Here is a 25,620-nt window from a genome sequence, read left to right as displayed (position 1 = left end):
ACCCGGCATGCTTGCTGCACTGTTGTATTCAGCTCACTTATTTGCACAGTAGTAACGGTCACTGCTGGCAGCGGCCAACAAGCTTAACGAATACTCACGCAGCGGCACGGCGTAGACGGAAACCGCGGCCTGTTTCTGCCATAAATCGCAGTAGCAAGACTGTTGACCGTTCCGCTGGACGATTTCGGACAGCAACCGCGCGATTAAGCGGCGACACAATGTTCTTAGACATACCGGGGGGATGCAAGTTTCAAAAACTCGAGCCCGATGATAATAGGACGGCACCAGCCTCCACATTGCCATACCACTGTCTGCCGCGGGCAACTCAGACCCGCTATGTTTTGCCTCGAACAAAGTCATCGCCACCACAGCATAACACGTATCGCCTTCTGCATATGACAAAGACGCCGGCCAGCCCCAGAACAGCGCGCTACGAGCACAATCGATGTACATACAGCCGACATGGACGGTGCGAGTACGCCGCGTCTATCGAGCCTGTCCTCACCCCGACTTTCATTTTCATGAGTTGTCTCTATTCGAGTGCCACCTGGAGCACTGGAGTCCGCTGACCGTGATTCTGTGTTGAAATCGCAAACGAATCGTCTGTGACCAATTCGTACAGTTGGATATTGCCCAAGATGAAAGTTGCTTGTGGTTCCGCCCTCGTCGGCCTGCTGCTGGGAGCAGCTGTTCCTGCTGCGTATGCTGGACCTCATGGCGGTCACAAGCCTCAGAAGAAAGGCGGCTATACGACTACTACGACTCTAGCTCCCAATCCACTGGAAACGCGCACGGAATGCTTCCAGGTTCCATACAGTGTCGAGAAGACGTGCTACAAGGACGAGCACGTTTCCCGCCCCTACACTTGCCCGTCGTCGTACAGTGAAGAAGTGTGCAGCACCCAATTGAGGGAGGCGCAAGACTCGTGTACGCAGCTAGTGAAAAAGGAGGTTCAATATCAGTGCCCGAAGGCGACGAAACAAACGCTGTGCTCCCAGATCCCCGTGACGCTCAACAAAACGTGCAAGAAGCAGGTCACGAACAAGATCCCTAGTTCGTGCCCGAAGATGGTGACTGTCCCCGAGTGCGAAATTCAGGCCAGGCCCACGCAGGACGTTTGCCACGAGTCCGAAGCGTACACACAGGAGTACGACTGCTGGGGATCTGAACTGCACCGCGAATGCGAAGTGGACATGCGCGTCATTGAGTCGCAGTGCAACCGCGTTGTCGATTCGCCGGTACCGTACGAGTACGAGGACACAATTGTCGAGAGGGTCTGCTCCACGAAACTCCATACCAAGGAGGGGCAGTGCAAGAAGACCATCTTGACTGAAGAACAGTATCCGTGCCCAGAGACAAAGTGGGAGAAAAGATGTTTCGAGTCGTCCAAGCTTGTGCAGGAGCCTTGCCAAAAGCCCATCGTGGCGCAGGAGACTTATGACTGCAGCGAGACGAAGCGAGAATCAGTCACGAAGACCTGCTCGCGTCGGGTCCCCAAGAAGGCCAAGGTGGAGAGATGCCTGCCGGCAAAGGAACATCACAAGAAGCTGAGACGCCTGGGTCCCGCGAAAAAAGGCGGCAACTGTTTCCTCGAGGAAGTCATCTCCGAGGAGATCGAGTCGTACCCCTGCACAGAAGACGTTGTTGTCGCAGTTCCGAAGATCTGCACACGAGATGTTCAGAAGACAATCTCTGATTTGTGCCCCAAGCAGGTGCCCGACACACAATGCAGTATGGAGTCGGTCCTGGTCCCCAAGATGTGCGCTCGGAAGATCACCAAGGAGGTTGACGTTCCATGCCACGCGCAGGCGCAGCAAGAGGTGTGCCAGGATGTTCCGCGCAAGGTCAAGAGGCAGGGATACAGGTTCGAGAAGAAGAACGAGACATTCCCTTGCCAGAAACACGAGTTCGAGGAGCGGTGCTACGATGTCAAGAAACCAGCGAAGAACGTCTGCGCTGCAACGCTCTTCAGAACGGTCGAGAAGCCATGCGCTCGCCAGGAGTTCCAGGAAGTGTGCAAGGACGTCGAGCAAATCATCGCTCAGCCTTGTCTGGAGGAGAAGCGATCGGAAATTGAAGTACCTTGCCCCGAGCAGAGCATCGAGGAGAAGTGTATCCACGTTCCGGTGTACGAGATGGGTACATGCACCACTGTCATCCAGGAGGCAGTCGAGGCACCGTGCGCCAAGCAGGAGCCAGTGTTGCACTGCGAGGAGAAACCACTGGAACGGGCTGGCACATGCTTCCGAAAGGAGACCATTCAGGTGCCGTACACCTGCTATGAGACTGCCTACGAGGAGAAGTGCGTTCACCTCCCCGTCACGGGCAAGCCCTTGCCCCCCCTGCGAAGAAGCTCTAGATCAACAGTGCTACATGTGAATGACAGTGCCTTCATTCCATCACTGTGTTCTGGGTCCTTTTGATTCGAACGTGTACTGCCCTACTCATCCCGTAGTCATCCCTTGTACACAGGGGACTACTAGTTGTCTTACGGACTCCTACTATCAAGTCGTGATAATGGTCGACGGGTGCCTAGCGCCTAGTGTTCACCAGCCAATCGGCTGCCATAGTGGCCTATGGGGGCTTGTAAATACGTGGCATTCGCACCATAGTTGTCGTTGGTAGTAGGTGAGTATCACGGAGCGCCAGCGGGACGGCGACGTGAAATGAAAACCGGGGTGGGTGTCCGTTGAACGCAATCTGCATCTCCTGCGGTATGTTGCAACCGAAAACGTCTTTGGCTCACCAGTGCGCCAGAAGCATCTGGTGTAGATGATGAGACCCGTGAGACCCGCGTTAGCGTAACTCCATGAAAACGCAGGGCGGCTACATAGGAGCAGTCGTTGTAGTGTTCCATATGCAGTTCCCAAGCGCACACCCCTCGACATGAGCCGCCAGCCGCTCTCGGATGCCATAAGAGGCAGCCATATGCCCCATCGGCGGTGCCCTCAAAAACATTCTTTCAAACGTCTTCGACTGCCGCTCGACGTCATGGAATCACGCCCGGTGTAACGATCGGCTGACTAGGTTCGATACCCATCGTCCAGCCGTTTCCGTCAACGATGACGACCTCATGTAGCAACCACATTCTACATTGAGACGGCCGGCGGGGGGGGGGAGGGGGGGGAGAGGGGATTCCTACCATGTGCACAACATTGGGTTTCAGTTCCTTAATGAACTGCAGCCACGTCAGTGCCTTTTAATTGAAGAGACGCCTTGACTGTGTGTTGTAAGTGCTTGTTCCTGTACGCACAACGTAAACATGTGGCAGAATATGTGTTCACCGTCCAACGTAACACCGAGCGCCTTCTGATGAAGCGGTCCGAGCCCCTGCACAGTGCCTTTGGTTCCTCGCAATCAGTACTGCCTTTGCTCTCTTGACTTACCATGATCTGCATGGCTCTGTCGGTCGAGCACGCACCGGAGAGGATAAGATCCGAGTACAAGCTCGGGCTGGCGACACCTTCTCTGTCAACCACTGCATACTTCAGTACTCTGCAGAAGACAAACATACACTTTCGGAGCACCTGTGAAACATGGGGAGCATTCGCTGTGTTTTCCTCCGTGTGGACAGAACGGCGTTAGCAGCCTCCAAGGAAGCCGTGCAGTATATGATACCAGTTCATACTAACTAGTTTCCGCTACCTGGTTCGAAATTACTATCTGACTACGATGCTGTTGCAGATACCACAGAATCTGCATAAGACTTTTTACGGTTAACACTTCCTGAATGCTCAACTGCCTTCCCTCGCTACGTCCTCGTGCGTCCGCGCGTTGGAGCGCCCACCGACACGAATGGAGAATCCGCTCTGTCAACAGCGACTCCCGCAAGTCGGTCGTGTGTCGTAACGCTGCGTGAGCAATGACCAGACCGCACGGGTATGGCCTCCTCCGCAGTCGTACGAAGAAGGCTCCCTTACTTTAACATTTCGTCCGCAGTTAGCAGCTGCTGCCAGTCGGGCGGACTCTGTGGGTGGCCGCCTATCCTCTCGGTGGAATGCGTTTCACTAGCGGCGGTTGGCTGCACAGCTGGCTTGGTAGTCCCTGGAGCTTCGATATAAAACGGCCACCGTTCATCGAGTGCCAGCTTCATGAGGCTCTGTTGCAGTTCCTGCACTTTCTCTTGTTTGATTGCGTCTAAGACAGCGTCGGCACCAGTTTCCTCGCCGCCTCCCTCTCCCGAGGTCCCTGTCGGATCAGAGGCAGCTGCTCGGACCGCGTTCGCTGCTTCCACGCAGATGTCCTTTTCTGCGTCTGCATGCTGGCTGATGTTCCCCGCGCCGCCGGGACCCACAGACTCGCTCTGCGGTCCCGCCTTCTGGGAATAGAGAAGCCTGTGGCTTTGCGCATCTTCTTGCCCCTCCTCAAACTCCTTCTCTATCCTGGAAAAAGAAGCCGCCGCCTCTTTGGCTTTCGCCATCACCCGGTTCTGAAGGCTATCATCGTGCTTCGCATCACCGGGGTTACCCAGTTCTCTGCACGCAGCCCCCAAGCTCTGCTGCTGTTGCATGAGAGCAGGCACTTGAGATGCAAAGTTCACGAGTGACGCGATCGAAGGAGGCTTGTCCGAAAACGATGCAGGCAGTGGCGTCACAGCGCGAGTAGAACCAGTTCTTCCAGACGGCGGAAGATGCGGGTGCGTTGGGTTCGCGAAGCAGCCTGAGGGTGGCGGCGGAGCAAAGTGCTTCTGCTGAGCTTTGCCAGGCGGGAGATACTGCCACAGGTAACGGGCTACAGATGGCGGAGGCGCCAGGTGAAGCTTTGAGGGAACGTCATAGCAGTAAGTCGCAAGAAGGACACACTGCTGAAGCAGGGCGTGAGCAAGAACGGGAATGGTCCGAATGGATCCCGCCAGCTGCAGGAAACAGACAAGCCAGGCGAGGTTATACCATATCGGTTGGAGGCCACATGCGTCAATGCGTCAACGGTCAGACAGGAGGAGTGATAAAGCTTTACCTGCGACCCAGGGGCTCCCTGGGCTGGCGTCGTTCCTATCTCCTACGCAACACATACCGCAGGCTGCTTACTCTGATAGCCGGTGGCTCTCTGAAGTCGGACATGTTGAGTTGGTAGTTGCTCAGTGTTGGATGCAGGGTGACGCCCTCGGAGTGCTCCGTCAGGTCATCACTAAAGTGTATCCGGGTGTCCGGGGGTAGGGATCTGTTGAAAGCCTTCAGATTGAAGTAGTGAAATAACGCTTTCGCCTGAAAAAGAATCGACACGCAACGATCTAGATGCACTGGATGGCAAAGGGGTGAGACACCTGCACAAAGACGTTCCAACGGCTCCCTGTGACGGCCTCGAGAGTCGAGTTGTAACGCAACGCGAGGAGAAACGGCTGCGCCGACGAAGTGACTCTCACCGCTGCCTCTTTTTCACGCCCGTGCAGCCGCGTGAGCTGTCTCCCAGCTTCGACCTCCGCCCGACAGTCGTCAAGCCTCTTCTTGCCTTCCTTGGCGGCACTCTTTTCGACTTCAGTCCCCAGCGAAAGCTGTTCCAGGTCTTCTTTGGCAAAGCTATTCCTCAGAACCTGCGAGTCAACTCCGGTTTGCTGCACAGCGTCTCCAATGAGCTGCTCAAAGACTTCAGGGCAGTCGCCCCCACTGCGTGTCGCAGCTAGAGCCCGAATTGCCCGCATGCGCCGCGCGTGCTCTAACTGGTGATCTACGAGGACCATGTCGGTCAAGAAGTCTGCTGTATGCTTATGGAGGAGCGAAGAATATTGCTGGCGCTCGGGCTGCTTCCCAGCTTCCGTGTCCACGTTTTCTGACGGGGCGACGGCTCCCACAGGCGGAGAGATCCGACAGAGAAATGCAGGCGAATTAATGCACTCGTCGGAATGCACAGGCCCCTTGGTAGCCGCTTCGCGAAGGCGCAGCCGGAATGCCGCTTCCGCAGCCTGCAGCGCAGACAACAGAGACATCGCACTAGTCCCAGTTTCAATCGCGCGTGTCTTCACAAGCAATTAAGCCCCGTCTTCCTCCCTCCTTGTTCCTGCACTGAGGCCTGGCGGCGGCACCGCCCGTCGCTTACATCCTTTATCCGTTTCTCGCTTGCTTTCACCTGCCACAGACTGATCTCGCCTTCAGCTTTCCTCTCCTCTTCGTTCAACACTTCAGGCCCGCTTGCGGCCGCTCCGGCGGCCGCAGCCGCTTCAAACCTCGCGCGGCCCCACAAGGCATACGCCGCAGCTCTCGAAAGCGTTTTCCCCTCCCTCCAGTGGTTGTACAGCGCCGGGAACATGCCCTGCCGCTCGGCTTTGGCAGCCTGTTGTCCGTTTCCGGCGCGCGCCATGGCGGCTGCGGCTTGAGCAGGCGTCAGGGTCTTCTCCGTCGTGGGTCCGGTGTCCCTGCCGAACCGCTGCTCCTCCTCTTCGTCATCTTGGTCAGGCCCCGCTCGCAGCCGCGAGAGCTCGTCTGACGCCGCTGAGGCGTCGTAGTCGACGCCCTTCTGCAGCTTGCGGGCGGTTTCCACGGCCTCGCCGTAGGGACACTGCGACCGCGGGTCGTAGTTGAGGGGGACGTGGCTTGCGGGGAAAACGTGAGGGAGAGAGGGAGCATGAGAAGCACGTCGCACGAGTCCCGCGAAAACGCAGGCCGCGCGAGCTGGAGTCAAGCCGTTGGCGACGAGGCGCGCGAAGAGAGAGGAGGCTGCAGCAGGGGCGCCCGCCGCCTGCGGCTGTTTGCAGGCAACACCTCACAGGGAAGGGAACGCGGATGGCGACAAACGGAGTGGCGGTCAGCAAGCATGCGCTCGCGGTTGACTGCACATGTGGGTTCCACCCCAAGCGCACTACTACGGCCCCGTCACACGGCGACTACTCTGCACCGGTTGACCCGAATCTCCGACACGACGTGCGACGTTTCAGGGCGACGACGGCGAAAACGCTTGCACGGGTCTGAGCCGCCTAGCAGCAGCGAAGGCTGTGGCGAAACTTCAGTCACCCAGGGCTGACATGTGGACGCCAGCCCGTCTGCTGCTCGCAGCGGCGTTTCCCTGCTTGTGTGACCGACCCCCCAACGCGGCTGAGCGCCCGTCGTACCTGAAGTGTCTTTTTCAGGACCTGCCTTTCCCGCTCGTCCGCACAGCCCTGCAGCAGCAGCTCCTCCTCTTCTTGCTTGAGCCAAGGGGTCAGCGCCGCAACGGCTTCGGCTTGACTGTCCGGCGCGGCGACGTCCGAAGTCATCTCGTTCCTAAACAGGCTGACGTAGAAAGGCCAGCCGTTCTCTTCGCTGAGGCGGCGAATCCAGAGCCACTTGCGGAGGCCCTGACAGCAGCCGACGGGGTGCATGTGCCGCTCGGCGGCAACCTCGCGAGCCTCGAGGGCAGCCGCGGCCTTTCGCTGCGCCTCGGCCATCTCAGGCGAGACTTCAAGACTCTGGCCCGAGCCTCCAGTAGTCGTCCCTGAGTCTCCAGTACCGGGCGGCGGCGACACCGATGGTGTCGGCGACGCAGAACCGAGCGACGGGCTTGACCCGCCCGCGTCCCCGAGGTCCCCTTGAGCGGCGAACGGAAGACGAGGCGTGAGGGCCGTCCGCTTCCAGATGTCAAATAAGGCAGTCAACACTGCGTAGGCTGCAGACACAGTGAGCCCGAAAGACAGAAAACCGTGCGCAGGAAAACACCCGAAAGGGGAGGCTGCTGTGCTCCCGTGGGGGCGAGCGCGACTGGAACCTGCTGGCTGCGGTGCAAAACTGACTACTGAATCTACCGCAGACCACAAGTCGCTAACTCTGCACCCCACTGCAAACGCCAACCAAGCATATCCCATCGCGACGCGCGGACGCGAGTCTCGCTGGCCGTTTGCTGCGAGACACATGCTAGAATGTTATCTAGCCCTGCGCAACGGCGAGTCCGCTGTTGGCGTGCCTCAACGGCCCCCGCGAGACACTGTCTCCTAGCAGAAGGGAAAACATGTGGAGCTGAGAAGGCCGTCTCCGTCCCTAGCAGCAACGCGGGCTCCTCTGCACTGTGGAACTTGCCTAGCAAAGCCGGGTCGCGAATAGCCTCATGGATGTACACCATCCATTGCATGTGCCAGGGCCTGCCGCCCGTCTCGCCTATCGCCGCCGAGACAGCGTGCACCGGAATCGCGAGGGGGTGGATTCGCGGCGCCAGCGTGGGCAGGTACGCGACAGCGGAGATATCGTGAAGATGCGACGCGAGTCGCAGCTGAAGCCCGGAAGGAAGCATGTCGTCAAAAAGTTCTCGGCGGTAGAAGTCCACCAGGTTCTCAACGAACTGCGGGACTTCGCTCGGCTCTAGAGTGGCTGAAGGCGGCCACGAAACATCCGCAGACTGGGCCCCCAATGGCGTTGACGAGTCTCCATTCGCCTCTGGAGAACTGTCGTCCCCGTCGACGTCCTCGACGGGGGATTCGCCAGGTGCGTCTTCCGCGCCTTGTCTCCCGCGCAGCGAAGCTAGCGAAGGGAAGGGAACACGACGAACCGGCTCGTCTGCGAGGGCGCGCGCTCCACGACTGGCCGCCTCACGCTCTGTTCCGTCCTGGGGCCTCGGTTCCCCTGCGCTGTGTAAAGATTTCTGGAGGGCCTGCGCCTCCTCTTTCTGCTGATGCAGAACGACACGGAGCGAGCGGAAGACATCGTAAATGAAGAGCTGCGTCTCCACGAACGTCTGCAGAACCCTGTTTGTGTCGAGCAGCAGGTTGGACTCCCCTCTGAGCGTCTCGCCACTCCGCGATTTGCTCCTCTCCATCTCCTCTGGACTGTAACTCGAGGAGAGCGCGGCGAGATCCAGCGCAGCCGAGGTTTCCGACGGCCGCAGAAAGCGCACAGCCTCGTCAAGGAACAGAAACACACCCTGCGGAGACCAACCCACAAAACAGTGAATATTCAGCAATCAGAACTGGTACCTGCGCGTAGCGCCGCTTCCCTGAAGGGAAGAAGCACTTGTGCGATGGCTGTTCTTCAACGATAGAGGAGGCACTGAGGGAGGGAGGCGGTGGGAATGCAGCTTCGCTGCTTCCACCGCCAAGTAAGCGCTAAAGCAGAAACCCGCTAAGGACCCCAGCGCCGCGGGTGCCGCCTCGCTCGACGAGCCAGGGGACGGCCTCCAGACGAGCGGAGGACGCGTTCGGCGCAAACACCTGACGGCACCGGACTCGCCTCCGATCGCCACTTTCCAGAGTCTCTTCGCAAGGCGTTTGCCTTGTCTCCGCTCACCGCAATCAGCTGCCGTTCGACCAGGTTGAGAAGCTCGGACTGCTCGTCTTGCTGCCGCACCAGCTGTTGGAGGAGCAGCTTCTGCTGACTCTCCAGGAACCCGTCTCCCCCTCGTTTTTCTTCAGCCTGGAGGAGGAACTCGTCGGCTGTCTCTGCGCTGCGTTTTTCGTCTGCCTCCAGCCCCTGCGCGCGTCGCCTTTTCCTCCGTTCGTCCCCCCGCTTCTGCTGGTCCTCCCGATGCAAATCCAGGAAGCTCTTGCCTCGTCCCTCTTCGACGCGCTCGCGCAGATGCACGAGCTGCCTCCCGACGCTAACAATTTGCGCGTGGAGTCGGCTGCTGATCGGCTCGATGATGCCAGCGGCCCTGTCGAGGGCGCCGACTAGAAGCGCGCCCGCGAGCGCTCTCTGCTGGACGGGAAAAACTCCTTCGCCGTCTTCTTCGTCGTGCGGCGAGGGAGGCTTCGACGCACGGGAGGGCGCCCGGCCGCGGTCGCCTCGCTCTCCGCCGCGACTTTGCTCTTGCTCGCGGTCCCTCGCCTCGGCTTCCGAGGCCCGAAGCGCCGTCGTCGCCTGCACTTCTGAGAGTCCAGGGCGCCGCGGATAGCGCCGCAGAAAAGCTGCGACAAAGCGAAGCGCCTCCGCGGGCGACAGTGACGCCTGGGATCGAAGCAAGTGCTCGAAGAGGTCCGCGGACCCCGAGTGTCTGACGCGCAACGAGGAGGAAACACACAGAAGGGCACAGTTTCAGCTGCAAAATAGGTGGCATTCGCAGCAGTGCGATGCCATCATCAGAATCACACTCAAAAGACATCCGCGGCTGCGCACTAGACCTGCTCGTGGGCTACGCACCGTCGCGCAGCGTCCACTCGTCTGCAATTGTGTGTCTGTGTTGTGTGCGCGTCACGTATCGCAAGGCGCGCAGCCTCTCACCTCCGTGGGCGGGCATGCGTCGCTGGGACCCGCCAATTAGCCTGGCTGTGCTGCGGTCGTTGGGCGCGTCCAGCTTACCTTCGAGCTGCACCGCCTAGCCAGCTTCCCAGAAGGCGTTTCTCTTGCGCGCGCGCGAGCACAGAGTCCAGCCAGGGGCCGTCAAGCCACTCAAAAGGGAAGAGGAGTTCCTTCTCTTCTGGGCGTCGGTCTCTGTCGAAAGGCGAAGAAGCCACAAGAGGCGGTTGCTCGAGTCTCGCTTTCTGCTGCCGCTCGCGCTCTCGCTTCTCTTGATCCTCCAAGCTCTCCAGGACTTTCAACCGTTTGCGCCGAAGAGAAGCAGACGAGACTGAGGCCACACGCAGCAGGGCGAGCGCAGCGCGCCGGCGCACACGGGCGATACACGAGACCGGCGAACTATGGGGGACTCGCGGACGGCAAAACCGGCCGCAGAAAGCGGAAAGGCCAGAAACAAACCGGGGTCCTTCTTCAGGTGACACAAAGTGCGCGACAGCGCAGCAGTAGAGACCGGCGCCGCTGCTGAGCTCTCAACGCTGACTACATACGCGTGAACATGGGTGTCCTACGGCGGCTGTCGCTTCCGCCGCAAGCGTAGACAGGCCCCTTATTCACGGACGGCGAGCGACACGCTGGGATGCATGACGGGAAGCTTCCATACATCACTTGAGGAGTGCGGCGAAAGGGCAGCGTGGCAGCCCAACTGCTCAACGCCGTCCAACTCGGATCCAAAGAGCCGAGAATCACACGACCTCTACGCGGCCCCTCATACTGGCTGGGGCAGCGTTCCGTCTCTGTTCTCTGCCTCACCTAGACCCGCCGGCGTGGTCGCTGCAGCAATTGCCTCGTCTTCCTCGGAGGTGTCCAGCGCTCCTTCGCCGAGGGCGGCCACCCCTCTGGCGTGCGCCTGTCTCTCGGCTTCGACGATTTTATCCGTTTTTTTCTTCAGGGCCCGCCGCAGCGCCTCGACGTCCGTGCCGCCGGCAAGCGTGTATGCGTCGGGGCAAAGCAGCTCGTAAAGACGCAGCATGGCCTTCAGAGTCGCCCATTTCAGCGCAACCTCTGCCTCCTCTAGGTCTTCGTGGTCCGCCAGCGCACTGTGGAAAACGAGGCTAGGAAGCCGCAGGACGAGGGCGGTGCGCGACCCCTCTTGGTCGCCAGACAACGGCGGTGACGGACTCGCTCCTGCGTGAGGGCTGTTGCGCACGCCTTGGGCTTCTTGCAGTTCAACTAGAGGGGAAACGTGGTCGTTCCACAGCACTTCGAGTCTCTCAAACGGCGGCAGTTCTTCCTCGGAGAAAAGTTGATTCCTATACGCCTCCCAGATTCTCTTGATCCTCATGGTTGTTCGCCGGAACTTGTGCGCCCTCTCCTTTTCTCGCTCCTCCTCTTGCTGAGATGAGCCTCTGCCGCCGCGCCCGTCGGGCACGAGGCGCGCCTCCGTCGCCTCGCTTGAGGCAGTCGCGGCCCTGGCTAGAGCGTCCGCCGTCCGGTCCTCTCCGGCGCCTTCAAAGTCTTGCCCAAGCAGGCCAGCATCGCCGAGCGCCGCATCTCGGCGCTCGGAGCCTCGTCGGGAGGGGAGCCTGGCGTACAGCGCCGCGAAGAATTGGTCGACGAGGCGGCACGCGAGTCGGTAGTAGCCGCGAACGCCTCCATCCACCGTCTCGAGTGTTTTTTTCTCCCCCGTGTCTTGGGCGTCTGCAGTCCACGCGCCCTCGCCGGAGACCTCGCGGGCTGCGGCCGTCATCGCGCGCTCTGTCTCGCGCTCCAGGAGCTGGTCTTCGAGCTGCGCGCGCAGCCGAAGCGCCGCCTGACAGACTTTCTGCCTGACGCAGTGGTGCGCGTAGCGCAAGTCGTACAGATCGACTGCGGGCGAGGCGGCCGGGAGCGCCGCGAGCCCGGCCTGCGACCGCTGCCTCTGAAGCTCGAGGTGCTGCAGCAGCAGATAGGGCCCTCCATCTTGAAGGAACATCAGGCCGTCCGACGGCGAGACGACCAGGTAAAAGAGGATGGTGTCCAGCGGCAGCGACAGGAAGCGCAGGCCGCGGCGAAAGGCCTCTCTCTCCCGCAGGCGCTCCATCCAACCCTTCGCGGCTTCCTTGCGCAGGAACGCCTCGCGGTGACCCGCGAGATATGAGGCGGACAGCGTCGCGTGCCGCTGAGCAAGAAGCGCCTCGCCCGAGGGCAGCTGTGCGATGTAGCGCGGCGCCAGAGGCGACTCTCCCGCGCTGTGGCGGAGTTCAGAGGAGATCGCCGGCGCGCGCCCTTGGCCCGGGGGCGTCCGCGACGCTGCGTCGTCTGCGCCGGAGGACGACGACGAGAGCCAGCCCGAGGCGACCAGCGAGGAGGCCGCTCCCAAGGGAAGCATCTCGCCCCAGACCTCAAGGCCTGCGGAACGATGGAGGGCCTCTGCCTCCGCGTCGGCCGCTCCCGAAGAGTCTGGTGCACGCGCAGAGAAGAGCGCCGACCAAGACGCGCGACCGCCGCCCGCCAGCGAGCGGACGAAGGGCTGTGGTTCAAGCGAGGCCTGTCTCTGCCGCCCAGATGCGGGATATCGCGAGCGGCCCTCGAGCGGCTCCTCACCCTCGTCTCCGGGGGAGCCCAGCGGCGTGTCGGCCCTGAGAGCGGGCGACGACCGAGGCGACGGAATGCCGCTGCTAGCCGCGGCGCGCGACAGGCGCAGACTCGCGCGGCGTTGATGCGACGAGAGGCTGCTGCGGCTCCCTCTCGCCGCTGCAGCCCAGGGCGACGCGCTCGTATCCTCTGGGGCGTCCTCGAGAATGCCTCGGCCGGGGTTCAGGACGCAACTGGAAGAAAAAGAACTTATGAACGACAGAGCGGAGCGGAGAGGCGACGGGTCAAACGCGGACGGAGGCGCAGAAGAGGCGAGACGAGACCTGAGCCCTTGAGCGAATCCATTTCCAAGTCGAGAAAAGCCCCGCGGAGTTGCCGAAAAAGACACAAAGTCCTGACGTTCGTGCGGCACACTCCCGCATGACCCCTGAGAGTAAAGCCCGCGGCCGCGCTGAACCGCCACCGCTGAGGCGCCCTCCGGCTCCGCAAACATCAACGCACCACTCGACACCAACAGGCAGAGACGCAGAACGGACGAAAGGGAAGCAACAGCCCTCCCGCGACCGCTCGGCGGCGGAGCCGTGCGACGGGGCCGATCGGTGCGGCAGACAGGACCCAGAGTCCGCATGCAGAGCGACATAAGAAGAGACACAACGGCGGAGAGGCACCGCCAGACCATCGAAGGCGCAACCGACACCAACCGTGCAGAAGCGAGTGAAACAAATGCCGGAAAGTCAGTGAACCCGGCAAAACATAAAGCGCGCGGAACATAAGAGGCGGCAGCCGAAGCGCCCAGCTGGCCAAGCGCCCCGGAGAGCGCAGGCAGACGAGGCTTCGACACTGCAAGTGAGAGCGCAGAGGCGGAGAGCCTCGACGCAGACGAGGGAGACGGAAAACAAACTGCCGATGACGGCGGAGGAGACCAACATGGAGAGGACGGTGAAAAACAACTGCAAGGTGAAGCAGGCAGTGACGCTGACTCAGAGCAAGAGGGACCCAGGAGGCCTGCCCCGGGCGGCGAGGCCGCAGGACAAGAGGATGGAGGAAAGAAACTGGCAACGGGAGAGGAAGAAGCAAGGAACAAAGCGGCGAAAGGAGAGGAGTAGGACGCGGAGAGCGAAGAGACTGAGGAAGGCCCGGAGCCCGCGAGGGTCGTCGCAAAAGAAGCTGGGGACGCCGCGTCCGCGGAGGGAGACCGATGGTGACTGTCGGCCGGCTGTGGAGTGCGGCATTTCTGCGTCTGTCTTAGATGAGGACCTAAACGGGGTCGCTGTCGTCGCGTGCTTTCTCGTGGGTCGCTGCCGCTCCACTGCGCTTCGACCAAGCACGAGTCAGGCCTCGTCGTGGGTGCTTCCCAAGGCCTGCGGCAGACAGCGAGCTCTTTCTTCTCAACGAGTGAGTCGTTCTCGCCTTGCAGAGGGATGGCCGCAGGACTCGCGGACTGCCGCCCTCTCTCCGGTTCCTCAGCATCCCAGCCCGCTTCCGCATCATCCCTGCGCGTCATTTCGGCGTCTGCTGCCAGCCAGAGCCGCGCCGCGCCAAGACTCTGCGAAACCGGGCGTTTGCGGAGGAGAGCCGGCATGGCGCGCCGTACGAGAAGAAGAGAATCAACCGAATAAGGGCGCGACTTCTCTCCTCTGCGCCGCCGCGTGAGAGACAGGCGAGATGCTGGGGAAGTGGGCTGCGTGTGAAAAAGGGTCGCATGCGACCGTGTGCGCGTCCGCACGCGTTTGCTCCTGAGCGAGGCTGAGAACTGTGAGGAGGACTTCTGGCGACACAACGCGGAAAACTGCCACGCAACGTTTCTTCTGGCCTAGGAGACTAAGCGGACGGCGCAGAAGAAAGCTGAAAAGTAAAATGTCCGACTGAATAGATTGGATAGACTAGTACCCGAGTCCTGCGATCGACTCCGCGGAGGGCAGGGACAAGACACGACGCGGCGAGACACGAAGAGACACAAGCTGCTTGTGCGCAGCAGGAAGATATCTGCGATGCCTGATGAAGGCGCATAGGGCTGAACGCGTGCGCCGGTTGTGATGGCCTCGAAAAAGGAAAGAGAGATTCAAGTATCGAGCCTTGCCTGCCATTGCTGCCCGTGTGCTCCTGCGGATGTCTTCGATTGAAGCATGCATGTTGGAGACGCATGCGACGGCTGAGTTTTTCTGTTTTCCTGCGCCGGCTGCTCGACGTGCCAATGAAACCGGAAGCACCAGGAGGCGGGAGCGGCAGATCCTGAGGGAAGAAATCTCGAGACGCGGAATTCTTTTGCGCGTAAAACATGTCTGATTGGCCTCGGGGGCTTGAGGCTAAGCATCCTGCTTGCAGCCACAGAAAAACTATCGACAGACACCGAATGTTCAACACTATTGGCGCAGGGGAAGTAAGTCTGCGCATCAACCACGGCTCCGGCAGTCCGTGGTAGCCCTCAGGAACACAATAAAAATAGGACCGGGATAAATCTGCTGTCACGAAGCATGACGGATTGGAGGTCGCTGTGTGCGTGTCTGGCTGTCACGCGGTGAACGCCACACAACACTATGCGCGACTCCCCATCGGGGAGGACCTCTAAAGCATGTGTGGGTTGATGTAGGCAGCCCCAGTCTTGGCCACTGAAATAAGTTCACCCTGAGAGAGGCAGACTCCATAATACGTCTATTCTGTCTGTCAACGCGTTCCTTTCGTGCCGGGCACACCAGCACATGCATGTCAGATGTCTTCACGACAGCTGAGATGCCTGTTTTCACGTGGCAGTGCATCGGCAGTGCATCCGACATAGCGCCGGAGCTCTGCACGTATACGCATAAGCAGTCAGACGCGTGTGCGCCAGAGTCGCCCTAGCAGAAGGCCTGCATGTTTAGTGCAATCTAAAACGTAGAATAGTTCCGGGGAGCAAGCCTGTTGCTGGTAGTGTATGCATTGGGGCGAGGATGCTTCGCGCCGGGGCGCCTGCGAGGGGTGTGAAGGTCAGCAACGTCCACAGATACGGATAGACAAAAATGCACGATACAGGCACAGAACGATGTAGTGCAAAATAAGACTCCACCGTTCAAGTCAACGTAAAGACACACCCTGCACGGGCGCAGCGGACTATACTACGATGTCGAGTGGAAGTGTACGCGTTTTTCTCGAGTCACCGTGCGATTCCGGCTGAGACTAGACAACCGGGCACAACGGTTGTCGTGGACCTCACGTTTATGCGCTGCAGCTTCCATAGGGGATGTGTCAGCGCAACGTTTGTACCCGGAGATGTCGCGATGCTCCATCGAGGCTTAGCTTTCGAGGCCACGGATCAGAGAGCATCAGAGGCGAGAGGAGGGCAGAGTCAGAGTCGCACACGTCGTGCCTGCCCGCGGACGTGAGTCGGGCAGGAAGACAAGAAGAGCCTCGGCGGCAATCGCCGCAGGAACCTGCAGCAGCAACACATGCGCCGCGGTTCACTGACAGCCCCAGACTGAACCCCGCCCGAGACGTTTTCACGCGATACCGAGAAGAGAGTGTCTGGCGGAGTGGCTAGCGGTTCTCATGTTTCTGTCAACTCGGCAGATTACTCCAAGGCTTAAGGGTGGCCGCGGTTGACTCACAGCCACGGCGCTCGCGGGCTCCATGTGAGGCCTGAGGAGGCACTGGTGCGTGTTCTGGTCTCGAAGCCTTTTCGCTTCCAGATTTTTCTCCTGGTGTGAAAGGAACCCCTTCTTCTTCCTCTCCTCAGGGCCAGATTTCTCCAATTTGCTAAAGACTCCGCTGCTTCGACTGTCCCGTCAGCGGCTTGAAAGGGAGCCCGCCTGCGGCTGGTAGGGGTCGATGCTCGGCATGCGCGATGACTGAGACTCTCTCCCTTGCGTGCGCGAGAACGCGCCTGCTCAATGCCATCAGCAGTTTTTTCGACTTCGGAAGCGGATTTTTCCCTCCTGACCTATTTTTCTGAATCCGCCTTTTGGAGGACTTACTCGCTCTCTCTTCTGCTTCCTTCCTCTCTTCGCGTGGCGGCAGCTCAGCCTTCGCACTCCTGTAGTCCTCTGACCTCTGTCCGCTTCCCGGAAGGTGAGTCACGAGACACCTTTTCGCGGTCTCGCCACCGCTTGACTTCTCCTGTTACCACTTTTCGCGTTTCCTCCCTCTTCGAGAAAAAGAGTGAGCTGTGTCGCGTTTCCTGTTTTTAGTCTGAATACTCGGCGAAGCCACGCGCCCGCAGTGCCCGACTCCTACCGGCCGAGTCAAGATCGGCACGCCGCAGCGAAGAAGTGCGCCTTCGCGAGAGGGTCACGCGAAAACGACCAACATGCTAGCACACATGTCTTTCTTGTTTATCATAATTAGTCGGTGACCTTTTATTCATCCGTGAGTCGCCGTCGTCTTTTTCTCCTTCACTCGAGTGCAACGCGTCTCCCAAAACGGAATCCTCACCGGAAGGAACGCGAGCGGCGGAGCCCTCGCGGAAAAGATAGGCAGACACAAACACCGCTACTTGCGGTGCTTGGCGGCTAATCTTTTGGCAGATGCTGTCTTTTCACTCTTGCAATGCCTGCATGTAGAGAAAAAGGCGGCTCCCATCGATTCCTCCCGCGGTGTATGTGCGCCGCGCCCGAAGCGCTGTCTTGCGGGACCTTCCAAATTTCCGCTTCGGTATTTCTGACCATGGCGCGAGTCGCCTATTAGAAAGGAGACCGACTCTTCCCTCTAATTTTCAGTCGGTCGTCGTTGTTCTTCCTCTGGCGTGAGTGATCGCACTCTGGTTCGATCCTCGAGGCCCCCGGCGTGACGAAGCGGTATCCTTGCGTGGCGCGCTGGAATCGAAAGGGGGAATTTCGTGGCGGGTGGTGCCTAACAGGAGCGGCGCACAGAACCGAGAAGGGAAGTTTCAACCGCCTTGTCTGCATCTTCTACTGACGAGAGATCACGTTCCTCCTGCCTACGCTCCTCAATATGGCGCTCTTCTCCAGGGTACGTTCTGAACGGAATGGCCAGCTACAGAGGGAGGAAAGGCGATATAGGAGGAAATCGACAGCCAGAAAGAATGCGGAACGAGAGGATGGAAAAACAAGGTTAACACTCAGACAGAGCCGCGGATGCGCGCAGAGTCGGAGTGAGGACGAAGGAGCCACACGAGGGGGAGTGACGCCGATGGCAGCGGTGCCAGAAAAAACACGGAAGGAACAAGACGAGAGGGCGGGAGAGATGGGAGCGAAGCCGGGATAAGCGAGCGAGGATTTTGCAGATCCTCCTGGAGCAGAGCATGGCAAAATGGAGAGGGGATCGACGACAGTGGCGGATAATGGCAAGAAGTGTTTTATGACCATCACGCACGTTATATATCTCTGCATATACTTTCTACAACGAGCTTCCGGCCTCTTTCCATCGAGTCCGTTTCTCTTCTTGCCGATCTCCCGCTCCTTTCGCACATCGGCGGGACTGCGGCCTCGGCGATGTTCTCCTTTCGTACCTCTCTTGGCCTTACTATGCGGCTCTCTCGGTGTTTGCCGCCTGCTTTCCTAGCTACTCCCTTTTTCCTTTAGTTTGCCTGTCTCTGCTACACTCTGTATCCACCTGTTCCTCTCTAGCTCTCGCCCCGTCGCCGTCCGCGGTTTCGTTTGCGTCTCTTTCTCTCTTGCTCTCGCGCCCGTCTGTGCTCCCCATCACTTCACCGCGAAAACCCTAAACCCTCAGGCCGTCCGCGCCTCGTCCTCTCTCCGTGCTGGTCCAGCGGCGCAGGCGGCCTGCGCGGCGTCGGTGAGTTGCGGGCGTGTCCAGAAGAGGCCGCTGCTGCGCGCGGCCTGTCTCTCGCACGAATCGCTCGCGCTGGGTCTTCGTTGTCGCGCTGACTTTCCTGTCCGCGCTGTGTTCCTCTCTGCGCTGCAGGTCAGCGAGCAATATGGCGAGCTGGTTAACTTCATCATCCGTCCCCCGCGAGATGACGGCTACACAGAGCGCGACCTCGGACCGCCCACCTTTGCGCTCGCACGGAAGGTGTTCAAACGCACAGGTACCGCTGCGCATCTTCTCTGCGGGGGGCGGGGGGGGGGGGGAGCGGAGGGATTTGAGGGAAGACGACAGTGGCAGCGAGAGGAGGGACGAGTTCAGCTCCACGGCCGTCCTGTCCTCAGCGGCTCTGTGTCTGCAGTGTCTGGGTCTGCAATGCGAAAAAACGCAGCCTGCAACAGCTGCTCTAGCGAGCACCTCGCTGCGCGGCTTGTAGTAGTTTCTCTCGCTGTTAAGATGAGGTAGGACAGGAATCCATATATTACGCCTAAAACATAACCGATGTGGAATAATCTTAATGTAGTTGGATATTGTAATCGAACATACCCCCTCACACAGCGTGGCCGTTAACTACTGTCTGCCCAGACCTGGAGCTCATCAACAGGCGAAATCAGCGCCTGCAGTGCAGCCACTACGAGCCGACTGACAAGTAAGCGGGAGTCCCTCGAAGACAACACAACTTTTCTGGGAGGGAGACACCCGAATTGACAGTTGTATACATGAAAAGAATACGAGCGACTCCGGGGACCAGAGGCTTGAGGTCCTCCAGTGCGCTGGCGGCTTTTCGCAGTGCGGAGGATACTTGCTCAAAAATTTCCTCCGCACGCCTCGTTTTACACACGTGCCTTTTCGCACATATATTTTTGTAGAGCGACAGGCAGTCGAGCGTCAAAAATGCTTTGTGAGCGGCTGACTGAAGGCTCTCTGCGCGTGCTAAGCGGCCCTTCTTCTGGCTGCGTGTTCCGTCGTGGGGTGTTTTCGGCTTGCGCACTCTAGGAGGCAGACAGCGACACATACCATTGTATACGTTTCTGTGGTGCTTTCTGTTTTTTACAGGTATCGCGTGCAAGAAAAGCTCCCGTGCGTGGTGTACCTCCACGGCAATTGCTCGTCGCGTGTTGAGGCGCGTAAGTTGCCAGCAGACTCATTCGGGGCAACGTAATCAACTCTCCCCTCGTATAGCTGCTTGCTCTCTCTCCCTCTCTCTCTCGCCGGCGCTGCCTCGGAAGCCTCATGCATCTGCTCTGCGGTGTGCGGCTGCGACTCTCGTCTCGTCGCCCCTGTCGCAGGCCCGCGAGACTTCTGCTGCGTGGCATGCATATCCGTGCGAGGCCCTTACGGGGGCGGTGTACTGCGTCTTTGTCCGTTTTCGTCGCGCACTCGCGCTGGCGGTTTGGCTGCTGGATTCTTTTCTTTCCTGTCTGTGCGTGCGGCTGTGCAGTGGGAACGCTGCCGGTGTTGCTGCCGCAGGACATCACGGTCTTCGCGTTCGACTTTTCTGGGAGCGGCAAGTCAGAGGGAAACTATGTCTCGCTGGGTAAGCGCGAGGGAGGCCACGGGCGGAGAAGGAGCCGCGCGCAGGGCAGATTGCCGCCTGCAGTAGCCCTGTTGGTGTCCCAGGCAAGGCTCCGAGCGAAGCGAGTATGCCTGTAATCATCCAGACGTACCTGCATGCAGGCCTGGGCATACATAAATATTTATACATATATGTGTATGCATACATGTATGTTTGTCTGACTGCACTGACAGATAGAGAGGTGCCTGGCCATGCAGGAAGAGAGAGGAAAAGATGTTACGTTGATACGTATATAGATACGTATATATATATATATATATGGTCGGGTTCCTGTGGCACCGGGGAGCGACATGTTCACTGCTTGTTGACCGCTCGCAATGAAACAAGTACTCGTGTAAAGCCTCGAAGCGAGTCTGTTGAGGTTGTTTCTTCAGGTTGGTGGGAGCGCGAGGACTTGGACGTTGTGATTGAGCACTTGCGGGCGACTGGCCGTGTCTCGACTATCGGCCTGTGGGGCCGTTCCATGGGCGCGGTGACGGCTCTCTTGCATGCAGACCGCGACCCGTCCATCGGAGGAATGGTGGGTGCCTTGTGCTCTGTGGAGCACCGCACTCCCCCGCCGCACGCTCTCTGAGAAAAGGCCTGCGGCGTTCTCAGGGCTTTGCCTTCCTGTTGCCTCTGCGACTTCGCCCCTACCCTCGCTCTCTCTAGACGAACCGTGGAGAACTGTATTGCTTTTCGCGGAGCGCAGGCTGTTCGTTGAGCTGCCGCTTCTGTCCAGCCTCGCCTTACTCTGCGGAGTCCTTCTCTCTTTGTGGCGTTCGCCCTGTCGGATGCGCCAGCATAAAGACCGAATGTGCGTTTTCGTCTCTCCGCAGGTGCTCGACTCGCCGTTCTCGTCGCTGCGTCGGCTGGCGGAGGAGCTTGCAAGTGTCGTCGTGGCGTGGAAGCTGCCCCGTTTCGTTCTGAACTCGCTTCTCGGCATGGTGAGGCAGGCGCTTCTCTTGAGTTGCAGCTCGGCGGCGTCATGCCTTGAATCTTCATTCACACTACATGCCCGCGGGTTGTAGTGTCCTCGTCATGCAGACTGGCGTCCATCTGCGCCCATACATATGCATTTACCAGTATAGATATATATTAGCCTACCTGGAGAGGCGTGGTACGCTTAGCTCTGCGCTTGGCTTCCGCTCTCTGTCGCAGTTTTTCTTTCTCTTCTGGCTGTGCGCGAGTGTCTCCTCTCGGGGCGCCGGTTGCCTCGTGCGCGACTTCGCAGGCCTGCGGCCGCAAGAGGGTAATTAATGTTTTTTTGGACTGATATGTGCTTGTAGGTCCGCACAACTATCATCAACAAGGCGTCGTTCGACATTAACAACCTCGCGCCGATTGATCACGTCGGTCACACCTTTATCCCAGGTGAGAGGCCGCTGCCCCGTCAGTTGAGGGTTTAGGGTTTGCAGCCCATGTTTCTGCGGACGCGATGCGAACCTGGCGGGCGACGGCGGAGTCTGCGCCAAACAGGGTTCGAAAGGTTTCACGTGCAGGGCCACTCCCGCCTTGGAGGCCTCTCTCCGTGTAGTGCAGGTTTGCGAGCTTGCATGGCGGTGACCGCATATCGCGTGTCGCGTTTTTCTTCGGCCTCCCAAAACGCGTCGTTGCCGACGGGTTCGCGCCTGAAAAGTCTTTCCGCCGTCGCCGCGGGTTTCCTCCGGACGTATGCCGCGTGTGTGGGCGCTGTGTGCCTCGATGTGGCAGCGCTGTCGCAGTTTTTTTCGTCTTGGGCGTTTGCCTTCAGCGCTATTTATCGTTGCGAACGAAGACACATTTATTCTGCCTTCTCATGGCGAGGAGCTTTACTCCAAGTACGCGGGCGACAGGAACATTTTGCACGTGGCGGGCGACCACAACAGCGTGCGGCCTCGCTTTCTGAACGACTCGGCGGCGATTTTTTTCCATACCTGCCTGACGGTTCAGGCGCTGCGCGCGGCCGGAAAAGATGGCGAGGACCGGTCCATCAAATGCGTCTCGCTTTCTCCCTTCTCGCTCTTCCCCGTGGACTCGAGTCACGGGCGCGGCAGACGAGGCGACGACACGGCCGCCGACCGCAGGCGGGAGCGCGGCGGCAGAACGCGCCGAGACAGTCCGCGCCACGACGAGTTCACGGACGCCGGCGGCAGGCAAACCTCCCTCCGGTCCACAGAGAGCGACTCCGTCCTCACAGAGTTCGAAAGAGGCGGTGGAGTCGACGTAAGCCGCCCTCACGCCGGGGGGGGAGGGTGGGGGGAGGGGGGGGGGGGGCGTTTGCGGCCCTCCTGGCCGTCGCGCTTCCTGACCAAGCCTGTTGCGCGTTTGAGGCGCACACTCTTCTGGGCGGCAGCTGGCTTGTGACGCCGCCTACTTTGCGGGTGCAGGCGGATGCGGCATCCAGTTTCGTCTTTCTGCGTCTCCGATGTAGCGCGAGTCGCGTTTCCATGTAGGGCATTCGAGCGTGGCTCGTTTTTTGATGAGCCTTGCGGACGCCGAACTGCCGCCGCAGCGCAGGCGCCGGCCTCGCGTCGGGGCGCGGTGACGTTTGCAGTGTGCGGGGGGTCTCCGCTGTGGAAAGGCGCTGCGGCGCTTCCACCGCAGTCGCTGGCAGGCGACTCTTCACGCCTCTCCGCTGTTCGCTGCGACTCTCTGCCGGCGCCGTTTTCTCTTCAGAGTCGTCGGACCTCCGCGACGCACCGAAACCGCTCGGCGCCGACGGACCGAGCCCCCTCTGAGAAGGGCTTTTGTAAGTTCTCAGCGCCCGCAGCGCTTTGTACTCAGATGTGACTGCGTCCTCGAGGGCATGTTCGCAGGTGCCTCGCGCGCAGGTGCTTCAGGGTTTAGGGTTTAGAGCTGATTCGCTGTGGCAGGGCCGACACAGAAGCTGCCTGCGCTCGCCGCGACGAGCGGACTGCTGTGTGTTGGCGTTCTTCGCTCGTCTCGGGAGCTTTCTTTCCGTGTACGTCTGTTTTCTGGTTTCCGGTGCGCGTGGCTGCAGGTGAGGTCTCGCTGCTCTCTCAGGACTCGTCGCTGTCGTCGCTGGGAGCCGGGCGCCTCCGGTCCCGACAGACGTCTCTGTCTCCGCGGCGCGCGCGGGACGATGGCCGAAGCTTTCCGCTCGGAAGAAGCGGCGAGGAGTGCGGGTCCTCGGCCTCGTCCTCCGCGGCGCCTTGGTCGTGCTCCCGCGGGCGCTCCGGCCGGTCTGGCTCGCTCTTTCCGGTTCCGCGGAGTCTGTGGCATCGGCACTCCAGCAGCAGCTCGACCCAGCTCTCGGAGCAGGGCAGGGAAAAGAAGGAGCTCAAGTCGAGCAAGAACGCCGTCCGCAGCGTCGCCAGCGCCTTCCGCTGGGTGCGCAGCCACGAAGACCCCGAGGCCCGCGGCGACGCAAGCGGCGAGCGGCGCACGGGGGAGAAGAAAAAGAAGGGCGTCTTGGGACTCTTTGAGAGCGACAGAAGTGCCAGAGCAAGCCGAGAAAGCGACGCGGAGACGCCAAAGAGAGAGGATGGACAAGGCGGGCACGACGCAGATCGCGCAGGGTTGCGCCGAGCGCGCGGCGAGGACGCGAGAGAAAGAGACGACCTCCGGGCTAGCACGCAGGACTGCAGCGACTTGCCCGACGGAAGCGAGGCCCCCGATGCAGACAGGCGCGGCTACGGTCTCCTGAACAATGGACACGGACTCAACGAGATGCGGCGACCCGAGGCAGCGTGGGGCTTCTACCCAGACGACCACGGAGCGCTGCGCTTCCTGGCGGCCGGTGGAAATTTAGAAGACGTAAGCTTTGTGAACCGAGCCTCGCGGGAGCCCTTTCTGCGTTTTCATGGAGGCATTTTCAGTCGCAATGTCGCAGTTTCTCTCGCCTGTGGCGGCGGCTGGTGACGCGTTGCACGTATTGTCCTTCGATGGGCGCGTCATGTGCGCGAATCCAGCGCTGCCGCTCCGCGTGCGAGTTTTCCCGGTTCACCTGCCGAGCTCTCTCTCTAAGCGCCGGTGGAGGAGCGGCACAACCTTCCCCCCTCCCCTGTGCTCGGGCGCTCCTCATCTCGCGTTTTCTTCGTTCTTGTCGCTTCTGCTTCGCATTCGTTTATGCTACCTACGCTTTGTTTGCCGCCGCCGTGTGCTGTGTCTGGGCCTGCTTTTACGCTGCGTCTGGGTGCATCGTTCCCACACGCATTCCGCTGGTCGTGCTGTATGCGTGGGCAGGAAGACGAGATCGTGCAGCGAGCGGTGGCGCTGTCTCTGGAGGAGTACCTTGCTTCACAGCGGCGGTCGCAGAGCCGCAGCCTGAGCGGCGAGGAGGGGCCGGGGAGCTCCAGCAGCCGCTTCCACGCATCTCAGTCGTTCAACGAAACGGAGGGAGATAGGTCCCTCTCTCGGCCGTCGTCGACGGGCTTCGGCGGCGAGCGCGCCGCGCGCAAGCCAGACCCGCAGCCCCCACGAGTCGGCCTGCAGAGCGGCGCAGAGGCGGCAGAGGCGGCAGAGGCGGCAGAGGCGGCAGAGGCGGCAGAGGCGGCAGAGGCGGCAGGCGGGTCACAGAGGCACGGCGAGGCCGATTCGGGGAAGCGGCGCCTGTTTTCGTTCGGGGCGTCGCGCGGGCGAAACCGAGACGACGGGTGGTCTCGCTCAGAGGGGACGCGCGCGCAGGAAGGCGAGGCAGCCGAGCGGAGTGGGGCTGGCAGCGCCCCAGAGAGAGCGAGCGGGCGCGCAGAGGCGGCCGTCCAACGAGGCGATGGCGCCAGAGCCTCGTCTCCGGTGCGCCTGACGCCGCTGGTGCGGTCTTCCGAGCCGCACACGCAGCCGCCCCTGTCGGCCTCCGCGCCGTCGTCTTCGTCCTCGTCTCCCCCCTGTTCAGCGGCGGGGGGCACGAGCCCCGCGTCGCTGCCGCCGGTGCCCGCCGTAGAGGCCGGTGCGGCCCCCGAGACCGCGACCAGAGCCTCACTTGGGCGCTCGTCGTTCTCCCGCCCCGTCTTCTCTTTTTCCTTCTCGAAGAAAACCGCCTCGCGGGAGAAAACGAACTCCCGCCCTGGCGGCTAGAAATCTCGAGGCCGTTGCGTGAGCGCCGTCGACGAACAGAGTGCAGTGCAGGAAGAAGGGCCCTGGGGCGGCACAGGGAACTGCGGCGCGCGCGAGAGGTCTGGAGCAGAGGTCTTCGCAGCCGCTGGAGGTGGGAGTGAAGGGTGGGTTCGGTGCCTTGAGATTCTATTCGCCTTCGCTCCTTTCTTGGTGACGCAGTCCAATGAGAATTCGCGGCAGAGAGAAAGAGAGAGGGACAACGCAGCCGCGAGACAGGAGACCGCGGCGGTCTGGGGGCTCCTCAGGCCGCGGTATCTCGGCATGAGACACGGTGGGATGGAGTATTTGGGAGGGGGTCGGGAAGCGGCAGCGAAGTGTGTGTTCGCACGTCTGCTGCGGCATCGTTTGAATCGCGCTGTCGTCGTTCGCGCTCGGCGCCCTCCGCGCACAGGGCAGCGCCGACCGAGCAAGCTGCCAACGTGGCAAGGGAAGAAGAAAAGTCCCTCCGCTCGCTCTCTGTCTCATTGCGCCCGAAGCCGGGGGACGGTTCACTGTTTCGTGCGTGGCCGACGCTCCTGTTCTTTCTTGCAGACAACGAACACATTTTTT

The 25,620-nt window shown here is 60.5% G+C and overlaps 3 protein-coding genes across 3 annotated transcripts; 2 read left to right on the top strand and 1 right to left on the bottom strand.

The window, feature by feature from the left end:
• Positions 1-638: 638 nt before the first annotated feature.
• On the top strand, positions 639-2,423 carry BESB_037670 (Toxoplasma gondii family D protein; the record flags this gene model as incomplete). Its single annotated transcript, XM_029362353.1, has 1 exon — positions 639-2,423. One exon carries the CDS (start codon positions 639-641, stop codon positions 2,421-2,423), a length of 1,785 nt encoding a protein of 594 aa, XP_029221318.1.
• Positions 2,424-2,574: 151 nt separating this feature from the next.
• On the bottom strand, positions 2,575-14,283 carry BESB_037660 (uncharacterized protein; the record flags this gene model as incomplete). The annotated part of the gene is made up of 11 exons (XM_029362352.1): positions 2,575-2,709; positions 3,387-3,495; positions 3,921-4,855; positions 5,028-5,204; positions 5,363-5,899; positions 6,034-6,678; positions 7,043-7,743; positions 7,971-8,820; positions 9,183-9,885; positions 10,191-10,458; positions 10,938-14,283. The coding sequence occupies 11 exons, from the start codon at positions 14,281-14,283 to the stop codon at positions 2,575-2,577; spliced, it is 8,406 nt and encodes a 2,801-aa protein (XP_029221317.1).
• A 3,341-nt stretch (positions 14,284-17,624) lies between these two features.
• BESB_037650 (putative protein c14orf29) lies at positions 17,625-25,032 on the top strand (the record flags this gene model as incomplete). Its single annotated transcript, XM_029362351.1, has 12 exons — positions 17,625-17,642; positions 18,558-18,681; positions 19,044-19,107; positions 19,515-19,585; positions 19,900-19,995; positions 20,409-20,554; positions 20,853-20,960; positions 21,303-21,387; positions 21,767-22,218; positions 22,672-22,744; positions 22,997-23,772; positions 24,202-25,032. The coding sequence occupies 12 exons, from the start codon at positions 17,625-17,627 to the stop codon at positions 25,030-25,032; spliced, it is 2,844 nt and encodes a 947-aa protein (XP_029221316.1).
• Positions 25,033-25,620: the final 588 nt, after the last annotated feature.

This window comes from Besnoitia besnoiti, chromosome II (genome assembly GCF_002563875.1).
Source record: "Besnoitia besnoiti strain Bb-Ger1 chromosome II, whole genome shotgun sequence".
Taxonomy (NCBI): Eukaryota; Apicomplexa; class Conoidasida; order Eucoccidiorida; family Sarcocystidae; genus Besnoitia; species Besnoitia besnoiti.
The sequence above is the reverse complement of the archived record's forward strand: the minus strand, read 5'-3'. Positions and strand labels throughout refer to the sequence as shown.